At 43.9% G+C, this 20,010-nt stretch overlaps 1 protein-coding gene across 1 annotated transcript; it reads right to left on the bottom strand.

Moving 5' to 3' along the window:
• Window positions 1-311: 311 nt before the first annotated feature.
• Window positions 312-6,730, bottom strand: GLTPD1_1 (glycolipid transfer protein domain containing). Its single transcript, XM_051208151.1, has 2 exons — window positions 5,982-6,730; window positions 312-1,016 (listed from the first exon to the last, which is right to left on the bottom strand). The coding sequence occupies exons 1-2, from the start codon at window positions 6,034-6,036 to the stop codon at window positions 727-729; spliced, it is 345 nt and encodes a 114-aa protein (XP_051063946.1). The 5' UTR covers window positions 6,037-6,730; the 3' UTR covers window positions 312-726.
• Between the last annotated feature and the right edge of the window lie 13,280 nt (window positions 6,731-20,010).

Raw genomic sequence — 20,010 nt, 5'->3', positions numbered from 1 at the left:
AATCGGGACATTGGGATTTCCTTAATTATTTTACAATTCTTAATTTAATTAGGGATTTGGCATATTGTTCTTATACCATTGTATCGTCAAGTCTATATTACCAGAGAAATGTGGCATAGTGAACATGGTAAAGGTTTATTGCGAACGACTTTTATCCTAGTACATTTTTCCGAGAGATTTTTCATATCTTAATGTAATAAAAAAATGGTTGAACTAATGAGTCAGTGTAAGGTAGACCACCACTGAATCCAACTACTAAAACTAAAACCTTCACAAACCCTATTCTGATTATAATAAAAAATACAACAAACACATTTGTCTGCTTTGTTACAGTTGTACTTATGATACAATAAATACAGTTAAGTGAAAAACATCATTTGTTTCTAAGTATTTTTAGATGTTTTGAAGAGAACTGAGTACAAAACAAACCAGAATCTACTAAAAATGTAAGCAAGGTATTTGAATCAACGTTTAAAAATCCCAGAAATGATAGAGATTTTTAAATGTGTGAGGAAGTGTTATAATTAACCAATTTATAAAGACTAATATGCTGTCATTGGAAACCACATAGTATCGTAAATTAAGAATATAGAAATATAACATAAAACGAAAGCAAAATAACTTCTACATACGAAAATAATTTTTATTTCTTTAAGACTTATCTTTTTGAGTATTGTTTTTGAAGTACAACAATATTAAGTTCTGAAATAGTATACATCAAGATAACTATGGTAAATTTAGCATATCGTGTTTCTCGAAAATAGCTTGAATACAGTCATATACCTTGCGCACTACAGGTAAAGCATGTGAACTGAGAAACTCTGCACATTGTTCATTTGTAAGCAAACCACTCCCAGGGGGTTGAGATTGGACGATATGATGAACCAAATGTTCCCGCGTAGGAAGAGCATAAACAGTAACTCCAACAGCTTTCCTAATAGGCCATGGATGATATTGAGAGAGGGTTTTGTCGTACACTGACCGAGCAATAACCTTCAATTGTTCATCCGGTGGAGCTATAAAATTTAACAAATACACTTTGAGTTGTACTAAAAGGTGAAAATCAAGTTAATTTTAATTACTGCTTTTACGAGAAATTATATACATGTTTCTGACTTTTGAGTATGCAACATATTTTATTGATTAAAAGCTACCAAAAGTGTTTTATGTAACTATAGTTTACTGAATTACCATTAATGCTACCCTTTAGCATGTTACATTAAGAGCATCTGTGTTTGCTCTAAGTTGGAGCGCATTAATATGTTTCGTACTTAACACAATCAAAACTAACGAGTTAATACTTTGTTGAACAAAACATGATAATAAATCACGGAAGAATTGTAAAAGTGGAATCTGAGGCAATGATCAGATAAAAAGATCTTGAAAGAAACCAAATGAGTGATGATGAAATTTTAAATATTAGAGGTAATAATGATCCTGCAGATTTGAACAGGTGTTGAACACTACATAAGTTATAGTTGTGTCAGACAACCTGTTGTTAATAATACGCATGGAATCTATACGTAGTGTGGAGATCTGACTGACAAGCTTATTTTGTAAATAGTTTTTAATGTTATTTGTATTTATTTTGTCAATTTCTCACTGCATGTACATTTAACATTAAATGATTGTACCTGTTGTTTAAGTAAGTGACCTTGAAGACTTTTTCCGTTGTGCTACTACATAGCGTGACATATCGTTGCTGGTTAACAAATACACTGCTTCTCTCAACTTCCCCGTTCTGTTTTCATTCGAGATTGAGTTAACTGAGATATAAAACAAATATTATTTACATTCATAGACTGTGAGAGCGAATACACCATATCTTACTTTGGATTACACCACTAGGGAGTTCATCGATACGTTTGGATTTACCAAGCATCTATAATTGTGGATTTATTGTACCAGATTAAAGCCGAACACGCATCATTTTGGGTGAACTTAAGTAAAGTCCCATTTTTATTGTATTTGTAACATTTAACTGATATATATTAATATTGCTATTGCTTTTTATTAACTTTGTTGATACTTTTTGTTTTTATATATCGTCTGGTCCACCACAGTAGTGTCAATAAAGTGCTTAAATACCAAAACAAAGCAATACGAATAGTTCGGCCAGAAACACGATTAACCTCCGCTGAAATATGCTTTATGGTCTTAACGCTGACTACCATAGAGCAGTGCTAAGCTAGATTATAAGGTGGAAAAATGATATATATCAAATAGAACCTATAACACCCTGGTTGCAGACTCAAGCCACTTTTAGAGTCAGAGTAAATTAAACAATCGTAGTTACCGACTAAATGTACTTTACTTTGTGAAGTACCATATTTTTGGACCGAGTTGTGTTTGTTTTCCGCATTTAAAGACATAGCTCTAAGTAATACAATGACCATAAGCTTGCAAATACTTTTGTATGGATAGTAGGTCACTAAACCTGGTTATCTCAGCAGCTTTGTAAATTCGGTTATGGTGGATAGGTCACTCTGCATATACCAGTGTATCGTCAGCTCAAATATGCACAAATAAGAATTGGACTTGAGGAAACTAAGGATAGTCGGGGCAAAAGGAGCATAGATCTTAGGGGTTGGTGACTCCTTGCTGAAGTCGTATGTGAGGTCTGGACTTAATCGATGTGATACATGATGATGGGAACTGAACTAACGCAAGTTTGTGGCAGATCCCACATTATTTACAGCTGGCCAAGGTGAACTGACGAGGAACTCCTCATCCCGATAGTATGAACCAATAAGTTTGAAACTCCGGAACTTGCCTCTGCAAACTTCATGCATTCACTCCCTATCCTTAGTTCAGGTGTTGACGCAGACCAGTCCTGAAGCAACAACTTGCATTTAGAGGGAGAGAAGCGTATCCCAAACATTCTGGCATTGTTGCTTAGTGCTACCAGAAGACTCTGCATTCTATCAGCGTCTTCACCAAACAGGACTATGTCATCTGCGTATTCTAAGTCGATAAGTGGACCTCCTGGAAGGAGATCAATACCCGAGAATTCAGTCGACGAGAGTGTTATTTCCATCAATAGGTCTATGATGAAGTTAAACAAAAATGGAGAAAGTGGGCAGCCTTGACGGACACCACTTGAGGTTGCAAAAGTAGATGACAGTTCGCCATAAGCCCTGACTCGACTAGTAGTGTTCGAGTAAAGAGCCTTCACAAGGTTTATGTACTTCTGAGGTACGCCTTTCAATGACAGACACTGCCACAGAGTCTCGCGGTCTACCGAGTCAAATGCTGCTTTTAAGTCAAGAAAGACCACCATCGTCGGACGCCGATAGGTATGCCTGTGTTCTAGAACCTGACGAATGGTGAATATGTGGCCGATGCAGCCACGACCAGGTCTGAAGCCAGCTTGAGTCTCTCGTGTTTGCAGTTCACGAGTCTTTGTTAGGCGTCTGATAATTATCGAAGCTAGTATTTTAGATATTACATTAGTTAAACTAATCCCTCTGTGGTTGTCACAGGATGATTTTGACCCTTTCTTATATATTGGGACGATAAGTGATTGCGACCAGTCAGATGGGATAAAGTCTAATTCCCAGATCTTAGCTAAAATATTAGTCAACCTAATCGCTAAAATTGGACCACCATCCTTAAAGACCTCTGGAGCCAATTCATCTGGACCAACTGCCCTTCCTCGCTTCAGATTAACTATAGCCTTTTGAACTTCTGCAAGAGTTGGGGACCTACTTCAATGTTCCATTCACACTGTCTGGGAATGGAGGGTAGTTGTAGAGTAGCTGAAGGCCAGCTGAACTGTTCCCTAAAATGTTCCGCCTATCGTTCTAAACGTCTGGACTGGGAGCAGATGAGAGTGTCGTCTTTTTCTGATATAATCTCACTTACACTTGACTTATTAATTCCAGTTTCTTTTATTAGTCTGTAAAGCTGTCTTGTGTTCCCTATAGTCGCCGCCTTTTCCATCTCTTTTGCTTTCGTTGCCCACCACTGCTCACGGTCGTTTCTTAGACTTTTTCTTAACCTAGATCTGATTTGTTTACGCTCTTCATCATGTTCAGAACCTGATGGGACGAGTTTGTGAGAATCCATCAGTGTGACAGACCTTGAAGAAATCCACTGGTTCCTTGCAACTTTGTGGTTTAAGTCACTAATAGATGTCACTGCTGTTTCCACAGCTGATTGTATGCCCTTCCAAGCAACATCTGGGTCAGCCTCGTCTTCACAACTACCTAAGTGTGACCTCAGTTGTTCCTGGAACCTACTTTTGGTTTTCTCGTTACTCAACTCAGTTCTAACGGGTCTTTTTAATGTGGCTTGTTTGCGTCCAGTGAGGCGCAAGCAGATGCGTGCCCGTATTAGGGCATGGTCGGAGTCCAAGCAGGTACTCCAGAATGAGCGACAATCTTCTACCGACCCTCTCCAACGATGACTGATGGCAATATGGTCTATTTGAGTCCATCGTTGGTTTGGTGTAGGGGGTCGCCATGTTAGACGATGTCTCTCCTTATGCTTAAAATTTGTATTTGCTAAAAATAAGCGATTGTCTGAGCATAGCTGCAGCAGACGATCACCATTATCTGTTCGCTGTGTCGGAATACTAAAATATCCACCTAAATGCCTTTCTGTTTGGTTTAAACTGCCTATCTGAGCATTAAAATCACCTGCTACGAGTACTATGTCTGAGCATTTAGCTTTCTGAAGAAGTTCGGACAGCTTTCTGTAAAATTCATCTTTCACTTCATCTGAGCTGCAGTCAGTGGGAGCGTAGGCAGAAACGACAAAAAGGCAACGACGTGTGTCCTTATCCTTCCGAGTTCTTACGTAGCCGTTCAGCCGAACAGCACATAGAAGACTGTTGACGGGGATCCACTCCAACAGTGCTTGTTCGGCCCTCATGCTTAGTGCTATGCCTACACCTGCCAGTCCACGAGAACTTGCCATCGGGTCACCAGATACACGAAGGGTGTATCTCGTTGGCTCTCCGTTTTGCCGAGGTGAGGTCAAGTGAATAACCACACTGGAATCCTGTATGCGTGTTTCGGAGACACAGCACACGTCAATGGAAAGAGACTCTAGGGTTTTAGCCAAGGAAGCCTGCTGACCGATTTGACATAGGGTTCGTACGTTGAAGGCTCCAATGTGTAGTTTGGAGCGAGGTTTCAGTAGAGCTGGGACAGTGTTTTGTGCACTAGAATCGTTGGCTATGGTGACACTTGAGGTGGAAGCTGAGAGAGGAAATTTAAAGTTGAAAGTCGATGTAGGAGGAATAATAGGAATTGAAGAGGGAGGTTGATTATGAATACAGTGGTCTTGAGTGCTGTTAGAGGTATGAGGGCGGTTATCACTTCCCGGTTGCCCACACCGTGGAAGGGTTGTTCTGCAGGTACCTGAAAAGGAAATTGGATTAAAGAAGGTCTTCGTGATCTGAGAGCGTGACCGCAGTGCCCAAGGGACAACTGCTTGAGGTCGGTCACACACAACCTTGTTATGGGTAATTTTTGTGTTAGCTCCGTACTTATTGAGACCTTACCGCCGGAGACGGAAATCCGTGAGGTAAGGTGAGGTGTGCATTTTTAGGGTCTACCTTTTCTAACCCCACCCCTCCTTGTGGAAGGCAGCATCGCTGTCATGCTGGTTATCTGAAGGAAACACCTTACTGCTGTCACACCTCTGTACAGTCAGCAGTACGACTTCGCCTTCGGACCTTGGGTTTGTTGCTTTTAGTCTTACCGCTCTTCAACCGACCTGTCTGACATGGTAGGACCTTGAGGAACGGTTGTTCCAGCCAGTATAGCTCGGTTGCTTCATCACGATAGGCAAGCCCGACCACCACGTCAAGGTAGCAACAACGGTCGGGCTCGACAGATTTATAATCAATTTTATCTGCCGCATACAGGTCGCGGAGTCTCCGAAATTTTGTGATTGACATCACTGGTCACGAAATAAAAAAGATTTCCAAAGTATACGAGAAGTCTGCAAACATGTAACAAAATCTAGCTTACTTAGAAACCTCTGTATATGCTTCACAATACTCAGGGAGCAGAACGTTATCACCATTTGCGCATGCTTTGAATTTATTGTACACGTTATGTAAATTTAGCGAAGCATCATCCGAATGACCCATTATTTAATTAAAGGTGATGCATACACTACTGCTTTTGTCTACCGGTGTCAAAACTGCTTTTTGATTAGATTGAAAACCTACCAGATTCTGAGAAAATATTTTCTTGAAGATTTCTGAAGGTGCCTATCTTGTAAACTTTACAGTGAGGTAGATAGATGTTACGGTAATGTTAAAATACAACAGTTATAAACTTATAATTGGGCAGAATATATTGTGGAATTTAAAAACTATACGTTCTTCAGCGTCACGACCTTTAGAGGTCAAGTATACTCTAAGTATCGTAAATTGATAATTACAGTCATAAGTAACGCACGTCATCATACTGTGTACATTTTCCAATAATAAGTATTCCCAATATATTGTAGGGTAAAACAACTGATCTCGTTTTTTCAGGCATTTTTCAATCTAATCTTCCATGATTCTTGCCATCTGAGGGATTTCGAGGGGTGGAAAAGTGGAAATGGAAAAGCAAATGGTTCAAATGGTTGTGGACGGAATAGGAGAAGCTTTCGCTTAACAGGCTTCCGTGTCTTGTAGCAGGGGATCACCAATACCTCTAGGCAGGAACCTAGGTATATTGACCGTAAGAGATTAGAAAAAAACGAAATTGGTAACTCATAATAAGATGTTATCCTCAGTCCATAAGATTACGTCAAGTTTCCTCTTAAAGGACTCCTGGTAAGTCGCTTGGACTAGTTCAGTCGTCAGCAAATTCCAGCATTCGGCAACTCTTAAGAAGTAGTTGTGTCTACGGTCCATTCTGCTATGTTGTATCCCTGATTTCTGAGTTCAAATGGTTGTGGACGGAATAGAAGAAGCTTTCGCTTAACAGGCTTCCGTGTCTAGTAGCAGGGGATCACCAAATCCTCCAGGCAGGAACCTAGGTATGTTAACAATAAAAGAGGAAAAGAAATTGGTAAATCATAGTGTGATGCTGTCCTTGGTCCTTAAGAATAGGTCAAGTTGCCTCTTGAAGGACTCCTGAGAAGTCGCTTGGACTAGCTCGGCCGGCAGCGAATCCCAGCTTTTGACAACTCTTAAGGAGTAGAAGTTGTGTCTACATTCCGTCTTGCTATGTTGTGTTTCCAGTTTCTGGGTGTTACCCCTTAGGTTATTATTCGAACTAAGCTTAAGTAGGTGTTTAAGAGGATGTCCAGAAGTGTTAAGAATACTATAAGCCATTAATAAATCACCTCTAAGACGCCTATACTCTAATGGGTAAAGGTCTAGTGAATGGAGGCGTTCTTCGTAAGGTTTAGATTTGAGTCCTCGAACTGATTTCGTGGCTCGCCGTTGGATACGCTCCAAAGTGACCTTGTCCTTTTGGAGTGAGGGGGAGTACTATGTTTCCGTACTCTAAATGGGGACGGATGAAACTATTGAAGATTGTATGGAAAGTTCGTCCGTCAAACTGTCCAAAAATGCGCTTCAACGTTACCAGTGCAAGGTTTGCTCGGAAGGCATTTTTGTCACAGTTAGCGTAAGACTTCAAATCATGGGGCACCAGGACTCCTAAATCTTTTTCGACTTGGGATACTACTAGAGAGGAGTTTCCTAAGTTGTAACTGTAGTTTGCGACATGTCGCAGATGGACTACTTTACACTTTGAAGTGTTAAAGGTAAGTCCGTTATCGTCTGCCCAACTTTGAAGTCGAGTCAGATCCTCCTGAAGTGCCTGTATATCGTCTTGGTTGCGTATCTCTCTCCAAAGTTTCACGTCGTCGGCAAAAAGTAATAAGTCTGACGTTACCTGTTGAGGAAGATCATTTATGTAGATCAAGAAGAGAAGAGGCCCTAGTACTGAGCCCTGGGGGACCCCACTAGGACATTCCATAGCCTGAGATAAAGTGAAATTAACTCTAACCTTAAAGTGTCGATTTTTAGGTATGAAGTAAGCCAATCGATTAGAGGTGGTTTGATACCTAGTCGTTTGAGCTTATTGATAAGACACAAGTGGTTAACCTTATCAAAAGCTTTTGAGAAATCAAGGTAAATGATATCAACCTTTCCCTTGCGATCGAGGATGCTTGTCCATCTGTCCACCGCAGTCAGCAGGTTGGTTATACAAGAGTAACCCTTCCTGAAACCATGCTGTTGGGGTGAGAAGAAATTTAAGGACAGTAGATAGTCATTTAAACCGTCGCATATCAGGGACTCCATGAGTTTTGAAGGTAATGACAGAAGAGCCACCGGCCGATAACTTGAAGGTTCATTGCGTCGACCACCTTTGAAAATTGGTGTGATGTGAGCCAACTTCCAATTTTCCGGTAATTTGCCTCGGCTAAGCGAGTGAGAAAACATCACGCTAAGCGGCGTTGCCAGGATTGAGGCTGCCTCCTCAGTATGGCAGGATGAACCATATCCGGGCCAGGAGAAGTATCTAGTCTTAAGTGCTGCAATTTACGGAACACCAAGTCAGCGCTTAGGTTCACTTCGGAAGTCCTGTGGAATTGCAGATGAAACTGTCGTCAGTAAAGTTGATGTCAGCCGGTTGAAATGTTTGAGAGTAATGTGCCGCCAGAAGGTTAGCGGCGTCGCCATCGTTGTTGGTCGGGCCGTTAAGACCTAGCAGTTGAGAAACTCCTGTTTTGGCTTGACGAAGAGAGGCTGCATAACGGAATAGGCTTCTAGGGTTAGAGGCGAATTTGTCCATAAGCTTTGTTTGGTACTGAAGCCTGTCTTCTCTTATAGCCTTCGTGCATATGTTCCTGATATGTTTATATTGCCTATACGCTCCATCGTTATTAGTTCGTTTGTATTCCGCCCAACAGTGCCTTTTACGGCTTAGGAGGCGAAGGGTACGGTTCTTGATTACTGTAGGTGGCTTACAGCTTTTGGGAACCGTTTGAGGAACTGAATGGTTTGTAGCACATAAGAGCGTGTGCAGTAAGAAGTCCCAATGACCATCCACATCGAGTTGAGGGTGAACATCCCAAACCACCTGTTGTAGATAGTCATGTAGAGCTGGCACATTCAGCCGTTTAAAATTCCAACGCAAATTATTGTTGGGATACCTTAGCTTAGTTTTGATGACAAAACTGAAGGCTATGACGGCATGATCGCTCTTTCCCAGAGGAGCCAGGATTGAGAGGTTGTCAACTAGGAATTCTTCGTTAGTGAATACACAGTCTAACCGCGATGGTGTCTGACTGTTTCTCCAACGAGTTGCCGACCTCACATTTTCATATAAGCCCAAGTCATCGATGAGGTTGAAGAACCGAGCTTCAATTGAGTTGTCGCCTCCAGTGTACGTGTGTTCCGCGAAGTTGACTCTAGGGAGATTAAAGTCCCCTAGAATCAGGATGTGTGTGAAACCGAGACGGATAGAGCGGGATAGTCCTTCCAGCATACGACTATCGTACTCGGTGTCGGCAGTTGGCTTCCTGTAAATGACTCCGACTAGACACCTCGAAGTACTAGACAATCTTACAGAGCACCATATGGATTCCTCAAGATTGTTAAACTCGAGGTTGTGAACTTGGTGCACCTCCAAGCAAGAGCTTATGTATATGGCTACTCCGCCCCCAATTCCTGTTTTCCTATCGTTGCGGAACAGAGTCATCCCAGGTAATGCTAACTCTTGGTCCGAGAACTGAGAAGATATCCAGGTTTCAGATATTCCTATCAGATGGGCCTTATTAGCGTTACTAAGTTCACGTAGTTCATCCAGTTTGTTTGGTAGACTTGCGGCGTTCATATATAAGCAGTTTATGCTTTCAATTTGGAACGCGTGAGCTTCGTCCTGTTTTTCTGTATGAGCCTTATGTGAATGGACAGGTAGCCCACCTATATGAGGTTTGCCGAGGTGGTAGGCCCTGTCCTTTACACGTTTTTATCATTTAGACAGTCCACAAGTGGAATGGTCAGCTCCAACTTGCCTTTGTGCTTGGTCCTAGCCTCATATGGCCTATCCGGGTGCATGTGGATTCCAGGTGGCAATCGACGTCTGTTGGCACGAAATGCTTCCAGAACTGCAGCTGCCATGTGGGGAGATGGGAAGGTTATCTTCATTAGACGGGGTCTAAGATCACCGTCCTTTTTGGCTAGTCTCGTCACATGCTGAGTCAGTATGTGTTTGAGCCTCAAGGACTGTTTGATGAATTTCCATTCCCTGATGTCAGAATTCGATTGAGTAGGGTCTGCATTTTCCGGTATACCTTGCACAATTATGTTTCTTCCGCGGAAAAACTTCTCGCGAGATTCTTTAGGGATGTTTCGTATGATATTGCGCTCAGAGTACGGTATGTCGGGCAATATTCTTACGTTACCATCTGATTTCAGCAAGTGACTTGCTAGCAAGACGTCCTCTACGTCGGTAGCATTCTTAAGTGTTACTCGGAGAAGCCTCGGGTGATTTAGATGCTTAGAATCCTTTCCTCGAGTGAGCCGGGTGACCGTCAAAGGCTCTATTCTAGGAAGTTCGAGCTTCTTGTTCAATTCACCCCAGAGCATCCTGTCGTTTTTGTCCTGCAGACTGAGAGGAAGGTCAGGATTGTCAACGAGGTTCATGATAATCAGAGAATCGTCACGAACTGTTGTTAATTTACCAGGTTTCACGATGGGTTCAGGTTTAATAACTTGTTGTTTGGAGGTCAGTGTGCGTTTTTGAGTCTTGGGCTCTTTATTGACCGGACGATCAGTCTTGGGGGTAGACTGTGCGACCAAATCACCAGTTATTTTCCGTGCAGCAACACTTGGGTTGCTCGGCTTAGGCGGTGATGCCTGGTTCTTTTGGGCTCTCTTAACATGGGTCGAATCACCTACAGGGTTTTTGGGAACCACTGTTGTGTTCAGGGACCCTGAGCTGGGAGACCTGAGCTTGGGAGTCTAATACTGTCGACGTAATGATGGTGCTGAGCCTCGACACGTCATCATTAGTGTTGATGGATGCTCCATCGATGGTATACCTGTCGACATCCCTATTTTTGTATCCGTCGCACGCTCTTGTTTGTCTACCGGTTTTTTACTATCGTTATCCAAGTTAACTGACAACTTGTTCCGAAGACCTGTCAGTAGGACAATGATGTTACTCAACAAGACTACAGCGTCCGTGCTGCACGTGACACATACCCGCTTTTGGTCTGACTTGCTGAGTTTGTTGTAAGAAGTTGCTGTCAGATCTGTGCATGCTTCGTGGAACCAACCTTTGCAGTTGTCGCAATGCATGCCAGTTGTGACAGCAAAACGGCATCCCGGACGTTTGCATGAGTTTTTCATGACTGTGTTGAAGCAAACTATGTTATAGATGCTTGCAAGAGCCTAAAACCTTTTAAAAAAACACTAAAAAGCACACTGAAAACGGACAAAAATAGACAAAACGAGTGATATAAACTGAAACTAGTCTATACGTGAAAAACAAAAAAAACCGAATAGTAAGCTGAGGCAAAACCACAGGTAATTATTAAATATAGTGAAACTCAAAAAGAAGTAATCTACCGAACGTATAGCTCAGGATAGATTCTTTAGAACTGAAATGGTACTTTTGTTGCGTAAGAACACAGCAAAAGTTTGATAAGTGCAAATCACGTTAGGACTAAACTTTCCGTTCGAAAAGCGCGCGAAAGTGTTACCCCTTAGATTTGTATTGGGACTAAGCTTAAGTAGGTGATGAAAGAAGCTTATATTGTGCTCTTTTCTCGTTCATTTTGTCCTTCAAAATTCATTCTGTGAGTAGAAACATATTCTTTATGCCTTTCCACATAATTATCAGTTAATGGGATTTTAGGTGCATCACCTAGTATGACCTGAAATCCACAGAATGATAACTGTAAAAACTCATTGTGCAAAAGGTGTGATTAAATGTGAATGCAAACAATTCTACGAAAGTTTAATGTCCAGTCCAAAGTGATGCACATACGGTTAGCGCTTTTTTCGTGAGTGACAAATGTAGTGGTTTAGCTTTGTTAATCAATTATCCTGATAACCGTTGTTATATAAATACCAATGGTGTATAAAATCAGATGGCAATAAGAAGCGGCGACTACAGTTCATCTGCAGATAGCACGGATAACAAAGCTATAGGTACATCGAGGGAATTTCAAGCGAATATGTGTGCGGGAGAATACAGAGGCAAATTTATAGTCAAATCGAATGAAACGCAGCTAGGTGAGGTTGTAGCGTGGCGTCGAGTTGGGATTAACTATGAACACCGCTACCGAGAAACACGTGCCAAATAAATCAGAAGGCGTAGGTTGAACGTAACCAAAGAAACCCATGAAATCCCCGAGAAGCCAAATATCAGAAGGCAGTTAATGGACCAAGTCGAGTTATATTCGCTGGCGATCTCGTGGCATCGAGAGGATACCGAGATCGTGCCAGGATACAACCTTGGTTACAGAAGGTAACCGAATTCGCGCGAAGTTACAATCGAAGTGCGTGAATAAGAATGGAAGCACAAAATAGCTGTCATTAGCACAGTCAAACAAAAGCACATTAAAACAAACACTGGTACAGCTTGGTTATAATAATAATTGTTTTTATTAAACCAGTCGTGTTCTCGTGGTAAATGTGAGTCACTACAGGAGCCCCCCGCTAGAAAGGGTTTACACTTTCGATAAATAGCGGTTTAAATCGTGGGACTGATCGGCTGACGAGTGATTGTAGGACAGAAGAATTGGCGAACAGGAAAGCGATCGTTGATCGTCGAGTCGCCAACGAAGGTCGTTTTCGGAGAACGGTACCAGGAGCGATGTGCTGTATGTATTGCTTGAGTTGGCATGCTACACGAGAGTGGTTTGTATCCAGAATCTGAAGGTTGCGTTCGTAGGGAATGCGGACCAGAAACGCTGCAGACGTAGGACGAAACCACGTTGAGCCGATGAACCAGAAGCGACCATAACGACCAAGTTCGAGACCAAGCGTATGCCAAGCATTCGAAACCAATATATCGACTGAGTGCGTTGACAAGAGCATGGGTGGCCAATCCAGCTTTCGCCAAAGTTGACTGAAGTCGACGGAACCAAACGGAGGTGGTCGAAGTCGTGGGCTCAGGAAACAAAAAGAAAATCAAAAAGAGAAGAGTGTAGCATGCATGTAGCATAGGAATAGTCCTACACCGTATCGGTTGTTCACTGTGCGGCTAGTCGCGGAAGCGTACGGGCAACCGTACTCGGCGACCGGAACGTGAGACGGCAGTCTCGTTCGCGTCGCGTGAGCCTGCAATCTCATCCGAAGTCAAGGGCGGCGTGGTCTGCTGGTCTGAACGTGAGACTGTCGTCTCGTCCGTAGACGGTGCAGATGACGCGTGCTGATGACTGGGACGCGAGAATGAGGTCTCAGGTGTATCCAGCGTGGGACCTGAAGATGGTTTGAGGATCCCGCTAGTAGGTTTGATAGGTCTAGCATTGAATCTCAGGTCGTCAGATAGGGCACTGTCATCGACGTGTGCTGGTTTGAGACGATCAATGCTGACGATCTCGACGCGGCCATGTCGATCAACCTTGAAGGTCTTTTCGTGACGAGCGATCACGTGAAAAGGGCCTTCGTAAGGTTGTTGCCAAGGTTTGCGTACCGAATCTACTCGTATGAAAACATGTGAACAGGTAGAGAACTCTCGAGGGAGAGCAACCTGTCGATGTTCTATTCTTGTTGACACCGGAGACAGCGTTCGCATAAATGCAGACAGTCGATGGACGTAGTCTGATTTACCGAAATTAGGTCTGCTCCGTGGTGTGAAGAATTCTCCGGGCAGACGCAATGTCGTGCCGTATACAAGTTCAGTGGCGGAACATTGGATATCTGCCTTTAAGCTCGTTCGAACCCCTAAAAGAACGAGCGATAAGGCTTCGTGCCAGTTGCCGTTTTCGTGTGCTCGTAGAACACTTTTAAGTTGGTAGTGAAACCGTTCAACTTAACCATTTGATGCTGGGAGGTAGACGGATATGCGTATGCGAATGCATTCCGTACCAAGCAGCCGGGTCAGCGAGGAGAATAGTTAATAGGGGAAAATTTCTCGAATAAAGCGTGGAATTCATCGTCACGCGAATAAAAAGTAACAAGAGTTCGGTACACATAAATGGGAGTCTATTATATTAATACTATTTTTATCGTTATCCGTCATGTCGAGTATATTATATATTTAAAAATATGAAAATATACGACAGACGTGGATAGATAAATCATAGACTCACCGAATTGGCTTCTTTGGAAGATTTGACCAGAGGATGAGGCGTGTTCCAAAATACGGCTCACCAATTGTAGCGTGGCGTCGAGTTGGGATTAACTATGAACACCGCTACCAAGAAACACGTGCCAAATAAATCAGAAGGCGTAGGTTGAACGTAACCAAAGAAACCCATGAAATCCCCGAGAAGCCAAATATCAGAAGGCAATTAATGGACCAAGTCGAGTTATATTCGCTGGCGATCTCGTGGCATCGAAAGGATACCGAGATCGTGCCAGGATACAACCTTGGTTACAGAAGGTAACCGAATTCGCGCGAAGTTACAATCGAAGTGCGTGAATAAGAATGGAAGCACAAAATAGCTGTCATTAGCACAGTCAAACAAAAGCACATTAAAACAAACACTGGTACAGTTGGTTATAATAATAATTGTTTTTATTAAACCAGTCGTGTTCTCGTGATAAATGTGAGTCACTACAGGAGCCCCGCTAGAAAGGGTTTACACTTTCGATAAATAGCGGTTTAAATCGTGGGACTGATCGGCTGACGAGCGATTGTAGGACGGAAGAATTGGCGAACAGGAAAGCGATCGTTGATCGTCGAGTTGCCAACGAAGGTCGTTTTCGGAGAACGGTACCAGGAGCGATGTGCTGTATGTATTGCTTGAGTTGGCATGCTACACGAGAGTGGTTTGTATCCAGAATCTGAAGGTTGCGTTCGTAGGGAATGCGGACCAGAAACGCTGCAGACGTAGGACGAAACCACGTTGAGCCGATGAACCAGAAGCGACCATAACGACCAAGTTCGAGACCAAGCGTATGCCAAGCATTCGAAACCAATATATCGACTGAGTGCGTTGACAAGAGCATGGGTGGCCAATCCAGCTTTCGCCAAAGTTGACTGAAGTCGACGGAACCAAACGGAGGTGGTCGAAGGCGTGGGCTCAGGAAACAAAAGAAAATCAAAAAGAGAAGAGTGTAGCATGCATGTAGCATAGGAATAGTCCTACACCGTATCGGTTGTTGACTGTGCGGCTAGTCGCGGAAGCGTACGGGCAACCGTACTCGGCGACCGGAACGTGAGACGGCAGTCTCGTTCGCGTCGCGTGAGCCTGCAATCTCATCCGAGGTCAGAGGCGGCGTGGTCTGCTGATCTGGACGTGAGACTGTCGTCTCGTCCGTAGACGGTGCAGATGACGCGTGCTGTTGACCGGGACGTGAGAATGAGGTCTCAGGTGTATCCAGCGTGGGACCTGAAGATGGTTTGAGGATCCCGCTAGTAGGTTTGATAGGTCTAGCATTGAATCTCAGGTCGTCAGATAGGGCACTGTCATCGACGTGTGCTGGTTTGAGACGATCAATGCTGACGATCTCGACGCGGCCATGTCGATCAACCTTGAAGGTCTTTTCGTGACGAGCGATCACGTGAAAAGGGCCTTCGTAAGGTTGTTGCCAAGGTTTGCGTACCGAATCTACTCGTATGAAAACATGTGAACAGGTAGATAACTCTCGAGGGAGAGCAACCTGTCGATGTTGTATTCGAGTTGACACCGGAGACAGCGTTCGCATAAATGCAGACAGTCGATGGACGTAGTCTGATTTACCGAAATTAGGTCTGCTCCGTGGTGTGAAGAATTCTCCGGGCAGACGCAATGTCGTGCCGTATACCAGTTCAGTGGCGGAACATTGATATCTGCCTTTAAGCTCGTTCTCACCTAAAAGAACGAGCGATAAGGTTTCGTACCAGTTGTCGTTTTCGTGTGCTCGTAGAGCACTTTTAAGTTGGCAATGAAACCGTTCAACTTAACCATTTGATGCTGGGAGGTAGACGTTATGCTTATGCGAATGCATTCCGTACCAAGCAGCCGGGTCAGCGAGGAGAATAGTTAATAGGGGAAAATTTCTCGAATAAAGCGTGGAATTCATCGTCACGCGAATAAAAAGTAACAAGAGTTCGGTACACATAAATGGGAGTCTATTATATTAATACTATTTTTATCGTTATCCGTCATGTCGAGTATATTATATATTAAAAATATGAAAATATACGACAGACGTGGATAGATAAATCATAGACTCACCGAATTGGCTTCTTTGGAAGATTTGACCAGAGGATGAGGCGTGTTCCAAAATACGGCTCACCAATTGTAGCGTGGCGTCGAGTTGGGATTAACTATGAACACCGCTACCAAGAAACACGTGCCAAATAAATCAGAAGGCGTAGGTTGAACGTAACCAAAGAAACCCATAAAATCCCCGAGAAGCCAAATATCAGAAGGCAATTAATGGACCAAGTCGAGTTATATTCGCTGGCGATCTCGTGGCATCGAAAGGATACCGAGATCGTGCCAGGATACAACCTTGGTTACAGAAGGTAACCGAATTCGCGCGAAGTTACAATCGAAGTGCGTGAATAAGAATGGAAGCACAAAATAGCTGTCATTAGCACAGTCAAACAAAAGCACATTAAAACAAACACTGGTACAGTTGGTTATAATAATAATTGTTTTTATTAAACCAGTCGTGTTCTCGTGATAAATGTGAGTCACTACAGGAGCCCCCCGCTAGAAAGGGTTTACACTTTCGATAAATAGCGGTTTAAATCGTGGGACTGATCGGCTGACGAGCGATTGTAGGACGGAAGAATTGGCGAACAGGAAAGCGATCGTTGATCGTCGAGTTGCCAACGAAGGTCGTTTTCGGAGAACGGTACCAGGAGCGATGTGCTGTATGTATTGCTTGAGTTGGCATGCTACACGAGAGTGGTTTGTATCCAGAATCTGAAGAGTTGCGTTCGTAGGGAATGCGGACCAGAAACGCTGCAGACGTAGGACGAAACCACGTTGAGCCAATGAACCAGAAGCGACCGTAACGACCAAGTTCGAGACCAAGCGTATGCCAAGCATTCGAAACCAATATATCGACTGAGTGCGTTGACAAGAGCATGGGTGGCCAATCCAGCTTTCGCCAAAGTTGACTGAAGTCGACGGAACCAAACGGAGGTGGTCGAAGGCGTGGGCTCAGGAAACAAAAAGAAAATCAAAAAAGAGAAGAGTGTAGCATGCATGTAGCATAGGAATAGTCCTACACCGTATCGGTTGTTCACTGTGCGGCTAGTCGCGGAAGCGTACGGGCAACCGTACTCGGCGACCGGAACGTGAGACGGCAGTCTCGTTCGTATCGCGTGAGCCTGCAATCTCATCCGAGGTCAGGGCGGCGTGGTCTGCTGGTCTGGACGTGAGACTGTCGTCTCGTCCGTAGACGGTGCAGATGACGCGTGCTGATGACCGGGACGTGAGAATGAGGTCTCAGATGTATCCAGCGTGGGACCTGAAGATGGTTTGAGGATCCCGCTAGTAGGTTTGATAGGTCTAGCATTGAATCTCAGGTCGTCAGATAGGGCACTGTCATCGACGTGTGCTGGTTTGAGACGATCAATGCTGACGATCTCGACGCGGCCATATCGATCAACCTTGAAGGTCTTTTCGTGACGAGCGATCACGTGAAAAGGGCCTTCGTAAGGTTGTTGCCAAGGTTTGCGTACCGAATCTACTCGTATGAAAACATGTGAACAGGTAGATAACTCGAGGAGAGCGACCTGTCGATGTTGTATTCGAGTTGACACCGGAGACAGCGTTCGCATAAATGCAGACAGTCGATGGACGTAGTCTGATTTACCGAAATTAGGTCTGCTCCGTGGTGTGAAGAATTCTCCGGGCAGACGCAATGTCGTGCCGTATACAAGTTCAGTGGCGGAACATTGTATATCTGCCTTTAAGCTCGTTCTCAATACCTAAAAGAACGAGCGGTAAGGCTTCGTGCCAGTTGCCGTTTTCGTGTGCTCGTAGAGCACTTTTAAGTTGGCAGTGAAACCGTTCAACTTAACCATTTGATGCTGGGAGGTAGACGTTAATGCTTATGCGAATGCATTCCGTACCAAGCAGCCGGGTCAGCGAGGAGAATAGTTAATAGGGAAAATTTCTCGAATAAAGCGTGGAATTCATCGTCACGCGAATAAAAAGTAACAAGAGTTCGGTACACATAAATGGGAGTCTATTATATTAATACTATTTTTATCGTTATCCGTCATGTCGAGTATATTATATATTTAAAAAATATGAAAATATACGACAGACGTGGATAGATAAATCATAGACTCACCGAATTGGCTTCTTTGGAAGATTTGACCAGAGGATGAGGCGTGTTCCAAAATACGGCTCACCAATTGTAGCGTGGCGTCGAGTTGGGATTAACTATGAACACCGCTACCAAGAAACACGTGCCAAATAAATCAGAAGGCGTAGGTTGAACGTAACCAAAGAAACCCATAAAATCCCCGAGAAGCCAAATATCAGAAGGCAGTTAATGGACCAAGTCGAGTTATATTCGCTGGCGATCTCGTGGCATCGAGAGGATACCGAGATCGTGCCAGGATACAACCTTGGTTACAGAAGGTAACCGAATTCGCGCGAAGTTACAATCGAAGTGTAAGTGAATAAGAATGGAAGCACAAAATAGCTGTCATTAGCACAGTCAAACAAAAGCACATTAAAACAAACACTGGTACAGTTGGTTATAATAATAATTGTTTTTATTAAACCAGTCGTGTTCTCGTGATAAATGTGAGTCACTACAGGAGCCCCCGCTAGAAAGGGTTTACACTTTCGATAAATAGCGGTTTAAATCGTGGGACTGATCGGCTGACGAGCGATTGTAGGACGGAAGAATTGGCGAACAGGAAAGCGATCGTTGATCGTCGAGTCGCCAGCGAAGGTCGTTTTCGGAGAACGGTACCAGGAGCGATGTGCTGTATGTATTGCTTGAGTTGGCATGCTACACGAGAGTGGTTTGTATCCAGAATCTGAAGGTTGCGTTCGTAGGGAATGCGGACCAGAAACGCTGCAGACGTAGGACGAAACCACGTTGAGCCGATGAACCAGAAGCGACCATAACGACCAAGTTCGAGACCAAGCGTATGCCAAGCATTCGAAACCAATATATCGACTGAGTGCGTTGACAAGAGCATGGGTGGCCAATCCAGCTTTCGCCAAAGTTGACTGAAGTCGACGGAACCAAACGGAGGTGGTCGAAGGCGTGGGCTCAGGAAACAAAAAGAAAATCAAAAAAGAGAAGAGTGTAGCATGCATGTAGCATAGGAATAGTCCTACACCGTATCGGTTGTTCACTGTGCGGCTAGTCGCGGAAGCGTACGGGCAACCGTACTCGGCGACCGGAACGTGAGACGGCAGTCTCGTTCGTATCGCGTGAGCCTGCAATCTCATCCGAGGTCAAGGGCGGCGTGGTCTGCTGATCTGGACGTGAGACTGTCGTCTCGTCCGTAGACGGTGCAGATGACGCGTGCTGTTGACTGGGACGTGAGAATGAGGTCTCAGGTGTATCTAGCGTGGGACCTGAAGATGGTTTGAGGATCCCGCTAGTAGGTTTGATAGGTCTAGCATTGAATCTCAGGTTACCAGATAGGGCACTGTCATCGACGTGTGCTGGTTTGAGACGATCAATGCTGACGATCTCGACGCGGCCATGTCGATCAACCTTGAAGGTCTTTTCGTGACGAGCGATCACGTGAAAAGGGCCTTCGTAAGGTTGTTGCCAAGGTTTGCGTACCGAATCTACTCGTATGAAAACATGTGAACAGGTAGATAACTCTCGAGGGAGAGCGACCTGTCGATGTTGTATTCGAGTTGACACCGGAGACAGCGTTCGCATAAATGCAGACAGTCGATGGACGTAGTCTGATTTACCGAAATTAGGTCTGCTCCGTGGTG

Source organism: Schistosoma haematobium (assembly GCF_000699445.3).
Source record: "Schistosoma haematobium chromosome Unknown HiC_scaffold_464, whole genome shotgun sequence".
In the NCBI taxonomy this organism is placed as follows: domain Eukaryota; kingdom Metazoa; phylum Platyhelminthes; class Trematoda; order Strigeidida; family Schistosomatidae; genus Schistosoma; species Schistosoma haematobium.
This window is presented reverse-complemented; position numbering and strand designations above follow the sequence as displayed.